This window comes from Engraulis encrasicolus, chromosome 11, assembly GCF_034702125.1.
Source record: "Engraulis encrasicolus isolate BLACKSEA-1 chromosome 11, IST_EnEncr_1.0, whole genome shotgun sequence".
NCBI lineage: Eukaryota > Metazoa > Chordata > Actinopteri > Clupeiformes > Engraulidae > Engraulis > Engraulis encrasicolus.
This window is the reverse complement of record NC_085867.1, coordinates 23,883,227-23,890,044: the sequence shown is the minus strand read 5'-3', so window position 1 is coordinate 23,890,044 and position 6,818 is coordinate 23,883,227. Positions and strand designations below refer to the sequence as shown.

At 41.2% G+C, this 6,818-nt stretch overlaps 1 protein-coding gene across 2 annotated transcripts in view; it reads right to left on the bottom strand.

Annotated features, from left to right (window-relative positions):
- Positions 1-6,818, bottom strand: part of myo5b (myosin VB) — a 104,677-nt gene that overhangs the window by 70,330 nt on the left and 27,529 nt on the right. For both annotated transcript variants that reach the window (XM_063210236.1, XM_063210238.1), the window contains exons 3-4: positions 5,284-5,455; positions 1,191-1,335 (exon numbers count right to left, since the gene is read on the bottom strand). In XM_063210236.1, the coding sequence (XP_063066306.1) occupies positions 1,191-1,335; positions 5,284-5,455 (317 nt within the window). The remainder of the gene's footprint in view (positions 1-1,190; positions 1,336-5,283; positions 5,456-6,818) is intronic.

Here is a 6,818-nt window from a genome sequence, read left to right as displayed (position 1 = left end):
TCCAGAAATATACATTTTTAGCTGCAAAAATGACTGTACTGGCCATAGTAGAAAATATTAGTTTTTTACTTATTTAACTTTCATGAAAAGATCAAATTTGGCTATAGGCAACTGTTGGAACTGTATTTTATCCTTTAGTAGAGCAAACATGTTGCCTTGGTACAAATGTGCCTTTTCGCATTCAAGAATTGCTGTTCAAGGCTAAGCAGAAGATTACTGGACTGTGCGAAGACTTTATCTGGACCAGCACGATGGAATGCCCAAACACAACAAAGTTACATCTACACATAGCAGGCCAAGGTCTGTCTGTTTGTGTGTTTGTGTGTGTGTGTGTGTGTGTGTGTGTGTATGAATTTATCTCTATCTGGGTGATTGCCCCCCCTCCGTAGCGGGTAGAGATTAAATGTAATCAGGGACAATCCTTCAATAAAAATGGCTTGGAGCTGTTAGAGCGTTTAGAACGAGTGGGGAAAATTGTAGCTGACGGTTCTCCCAATTTGCTCTCCAAGCCGGCTTGAAACTTAATTAATGATTCTCTGTTGTCTATTCATTTCAGGTGTTTCAAATTACAAATATTAAGGGTTTGAACCTAACAGCAACCCAGTTTCAATGAGCAGCATAGTTGCAGTACCTTTTTTGACCATTTCCTGCACAGTGTACCTTTAAAGTTTCCCTCCTGTCAACTGACTTCATGTTTAACTCTGCTCTGCTGCTGTGACGACCACACACAAACAGATTCAACTCTTGACAGCTAGAGGATTTTCCACCCATTATGATTTTACATGTTCACAGGCTTGGCAGCAGAGGCTTAGGATATCAAGACATGACACCTTACTATTCACAAAGCAGATTTGGAGAAATCCTGATGCCAACAAGTTATGTATGGTATTTTGCATGATGCAGGAATGGTATCTTCCACATCCTGCTGTGGCTCAACTAGAAGAGTGCGCTGGTAATTACTGGTACATTCATCAGAGCGGATGTAAGGCAAAATATGCAGTAACCCCAAATAAGGAACACATCATGTGTAACAGTCTCGATTCTACAAATCCTGAGAACCATCTTCCATCAAAACTATCCACTATAAAGACACTCATTTCAAGCACATCACTTCACCTATGTATAGCCGCATGTGTGTATGTCATTGATGAGTGATGGTGTGCTTGTGCCTATAGTGCGTGGTGCAGTACCTGGCCATTTGCTTGTAGGCCTCCTCGGCCACGGCGAATATGTGGGGGTCCATGTCCCCCATGTTCTGGCCGCTGTAGGCATTGATGACCTCATCTCCATAGATATGCAGCTCTGCATACGGGTTGATGGCCACCAGCACGATGCCTGAGGAGGGAGACAGAGGGAGAGGATAAGACTGGTCGACATACTGTATATGCTGCATTCTGGTTCTTGAGATTTGAGCTGTTTTATGAAAAATGTGGGTATGTCTGAGCTGAATGAACACATGCTAATGCAAAATGAGGGTCCTAGCTTTTAAATGCAACTTATTTCATGTTTTTATGTCCTTCAGAGGCTGAGATATAGATAGATTATTTTTATTTGTCCTTTCGGAAAATTGTTCTGTGCCATTTTCAGATATTTCAGATATTTAGGTTTAAATAGGCAAAGGGCAACTTTTCCAAAAAAGAGGTTAATCTAAAATGGGTTAAAGAGGAAGAAATATCAGAGAGTGATATTTTATTAGTTCACACCACAAGCATACGTTTGCAGGTCTAAGCAAAGACCACATGTAAATTCAAATATCACATAAATAAAAAATAGTCTGCCTTATAATAAGCACCGTTTCACCAGTGGAACGATGTACTATTTGAAAAGTCTTTACAACCAATACTACACTACTACGACATTACACAAAGTAATACACTACGCCTTTCTGGTAATATCAAATTCATAGCAGGGGGCTATGTCTTAAGAGTTGAAAGGAATATCACAAAGCAGAACAGCAACAACAAGTACACAATAAAGCAGGGGTATTCAATTATATTTCAATGAGGGCCATTTTTTCAAATTATGGTTGCCGACTGTCAATGAAAAAAAATATGAGAGACTTCATTGAAGTGTAGGGTCTGGGGGTCCTCCCCTAGAAAATTTTGCATTTCTTAGATGTCATTTCCTGCATTTTAACGTCCCGTGTCCCGTTTCAGCATGATAACGGAGCCCATACTTTTATCTCTAAATTCCAAAAAAACATTCTGTATTTGATGGGGCTTGTGGGGGGCCAGAACCTTGCTGTCCAAGGGCCACATCTGGCCCCAGGGCCGCCATTTGAATAGCCCTGCAATAAAGTATGGCTTCTCTTCAGCTAGGGGCGTCCCTATTAGTACATCCTGCCATTATCCACGTGTAGCACCATAGAAACAGGCGGAATAACTGTGAGTAACGGGATTCAGACCATAACGGTGGTGTTGTGAAAGGGGCCAACACCTTAACCACCTCCCAAGCTGCGCTCAGACAAGCCACTGGGAGTAACTGTTACTACATGCTTGTGTTTGTCTGGTTGATTACTAAGTAAGCAATCGTGGCTCTGTTGTAGCAAAAACGGGTAGAATTTCACATTACATTTTCATAAAAACAACAATCAAATGCATAACGTCATTATTATAAATGCCTGTCTATATCACTACATAATAAAGAGTTCACAACCGTTAAATGTGGGACCCTATAAAGCATTTGTTGGAGCATTTCCTGTTACTAAGTGACTGAGAAAGTGATGACCTCATAGCTGATATTTCATGCGTTCTGCCAGGTTGGCCAAAAACAAAGCTCTGGCAACAGCCTTGAATTGTCTGGACCTGTGTGATGGTGTGATGATGTGATACCTCATGCATGGATACCAACAGCAATGTATTACACATTACACATAATGTACAAACATTGTGTAAGTCTTGTGTAAGTCAACACGCGTAGCTACTTGTTTGGGGCTAGCCAGCTGTATCAAAGACGTTGATGCATCACACACACTCTCCCCAGGCACGCACACACGCACAGGCACAGGCACCAACGCACACTTGCGCACACACAACTCTGACAAAGGTCATGCAAGACCAGCCTGTCTCAAAACTCCAACAGCAAGTGCCATATAACAGCAGTAGTCCAAAAATCTGCTACAGCAGTATAATGGTCCAGGCAAGGAAATTGGCAATAAAATAATGGGTGGCTCTGCACAATGAAACAAATGAATGACACTATGTGACTTGGAATTACAACAGACAATACGTATAGAGAAATGTTTCAGATTCCATTTCTTTTCACAACTTCCTAGGAGATTAAATCCCAATTGTTTTCAGTGAGAAAATGAGGTCCCTGCATTGCAGTGAATATTTCTCATTCATTCTCTCTGATAGCAGACACTACTAGTTCTGTCTGTGTGACCTCCCGTATTCTAGTAGAGTAGGCCAAATATGGAAACTATGCCAATGCACACAGAGAATGTGGGCTACGCACAAATGGGTGACATCATGGTCACAGACCTACAGTAACCTAGTTTTGGCTGAAATGAATGTTTTGTTTTGTTTGGGTGAATATGAAGGGAGCTACATGGCTAAAAGTGCAACAGGAATACACCAACTAATATAAATGAATGCACTTGACAATTATACTAAATTTTTACAAGGCGCTTTACAGTTATAATGCACCTTTGCAATACATGTACTGGTATATCTGTTGTCTTTTACTATGCATTTGCACTTTTGTACTTTGCCATGCATGTTTATTAATACTTTCTTTCAACCTTCGAATTGCTGTAATATACTGTATGACTCAATTTAACTAAATCACTAAATTATTCTACTGTTTCTGAATGACTGAATAGTATTAATGGTTTGAATGGGAAACCCAGCAAGACTAGCAAACTGCTATGGCACACAAGCTAATGGGAATCCATTCATAAAATAAAATAAATACCAGTAGTACACATGCAGATGGCTAAGCTAAGGCTGTGGTGATGGTACGTAGTAACCATTTAAATGGAATAGACACAGCCTTTGTTTCGGGTCCCATAATCCTCTTGTTTACAGTAAAGTCCACTCATGGCCCATCCTAGCTAATGGGGCCGAGTGAGCAGGAGGAGGAGGCGGAGGCGTGGGAAATGACATGACACACATGGGCAGAGCCGCGACTGGGGAGGAGGAGGAGACCGCAAGCATACATGATGACAAAGACAAACATTTCCAAACCATCCCCATTATGACATCATGACATCATCACATGTCAAACTGGACAAGTGTGAACAAATGAAACAATACTCTGAGCGGAAAAAAAATAGACAAAGAAAAAATTCCAGCCTACAGACATGATCACAATTGTTGTTGTAGCCTTAAGCACAGACTGAGCAAAGGAGCTGAACAAGCTCAAGCAAATATCTGTTGACTATTTTTGCCTTTTATCTTGCCTTGAACTTGTTTTGTTTATGATAACCTTTTTGATAACACCAACATTATAAAAACGTAATCAATAACAACCATATGACACATGACAATCACTTTTTACCCATAAAGCATTGAGACTAAAATGCCATTGGCTGCTTACAAGCTCTTACAAATGGAGGTAATTTACATTCCATTTCAATTTAAAAAAAGGCAAACATAAGACAAAGACATTATGACATAATGACATCATATGTCAAACTGTAGGACTGTGAACAAAAGAAACAATAGGCCTACTCTACAAAAAAAAACAAAGAAAAAAAAATCCAGACTACACATGATCACAATGAGGAGAACACAAGCCAATTTCAACATGTAGTTAGTTGTATTGCGCACGCCATCCCTGGCTTGTCGATACCCAATGACGTGGCATTGTTTTTGCTCAGCCCTTCCCGAGATCATGGCCATGGTCATATTTTTATGATTACCTTTTTAATTTTATTTCTCCTTTTGTCTTTTTAAACTCTGGTTGAATTTTGCTTTAACATGAAAAGAAGGAAGGTCCGCACATTGTTGCTGCTCCCGGTTTATTATACACAACGTTTCGACTAGTCTGGTCTTCGTGCCTACAACTGACGAAGACCTGACTGGTCGAAACGTTGTGTTGAATAAACTGGTAGCAGCAACAGTGTGCGGACCTTCCTTCTTTTCATGTCTAATTGTGTTTAAGTCCAGCACCTGTTTTATCTGGATGTACGCGCTCTCCAAAACGCTACTGTGAATTTTGCTTTAGGTCAGTGTTCCTTCACACTTTACTGTACTGTGAAGCCCTTTGGGTGTGGCTCAACTATCTGTAAATAATGTGCTGTACAAATAAATATGCCTCGACTTAACTTAAGATACTCACCGCAGTATGTGTAGATGTGGTTGGACTCCAGGAAGCGGACCTTGAGGTTGTGGAGCACGGCGGGCTCGTGCAGGTAGCTGAGTGCCGTGAGGTCATTCTCCCCCACCAGGATATCGGGGTTACGTAGGAACGGGAGCTGGTTGTTTTTGGGTCCGATGGCGTACTCTACCGCCTGTGTCGGGGCAGGCATGAGGCCAGGGACGAAAACAAAATTGTATCTGTTAGTCGTTTGTTTACTTGGCAGAGCCCAGAGGGTGAGGGAGACAAGGAGAATAAGAAATAAAAACTATAAATCACAACCGACATGCTGGCAACAACAAAAATGAAATAACACTTGGCATACATACTGTGGGCCATATAGTATTCTATGCTTACATTTGACATTATTGCTTGTATATTAATTGCCAATTGTTCATTCATTTAATTAATACAATGTGGCATTAGCTGTGTGGTTACACCACCAGACGTCTGCAACCAAATCATGTCAATAATCCTCGTACATATATGGTATGATAATAACTGTACAAATACATTTGGTAGTAACTGTATTAGTAATTAGTAGAAGCAGATATAAATCCACATCCACCAGAAAAGTACAAGCAGAGCTCAACCACATTGTGCTAGGAATGTACTTGTATGAATATTCAATGAAATTTCCATTTTCATTTCACCCAGACAAATCAAGCTTTTTAATTTCCCACAGGTTGCCAGTGGAGACACAGCAGGCTAGCGGCTGAGGCTGGTGGCGCTAATAAAGGCCAGGGTGAAACCCAAGTGGGCCTCCTGTAGACTTCATCTCTGACTAATCTTCAGAAATTTCACTCTAGCATTGTTTCCTGTTACAACAGATGTACAGTCACCACACAGGGTTATTAACCACTCCGAGCTTGATCTAAAAATGGCAAACATGAGGAATGGATCAACCGGTGTGACTGACAATGACATTGCATACACTGTAGAGCAATGTGGAAAAGGGGGCCAAGGGCTTTGCATGCGACTGGCTAGAACTACCAACACTTCCATCCAGTATTTCAACTATCCAGCCCTCACTCAAAAGTAACATCAAAGGATCAGGTACTCAACTGATAAAATACCCTGGGCTGGAGGAGGCACTCTTTTCACAGAGAGAGAGAGAGAGAGAGAGCGAGAGAGAAGGAGGGAAAGAGCGTACAGAGATGGATAAAAGTTCAGAACTAAAAATTGAGCCATTCACCCAAATTGTATCCAATTCAAACCATCAGTACAGATGTTCTGTTAATAAACCAAGCAATATCGTAATAGCCTCTTCAAGCATCCAAAAGCTATGTCAGATTCTTCACTAGCTCCATCTCTGGCACACAAGGGCAAACACAAAGGCCAGGCAACACACTGACGCTCAATCTTGGGCACACTTCAGCAAATCATCTTTTCACACTTCTCTCTCTGTGCTGTGTTGCTAAACTGTACGGAAAACTCTGACTTGCTACACACACACACTCACAGTCTGAGTGCTGGAGGAAGTGAGAAACTTGTTGAGTGGAAAACAGTGGCCCCTA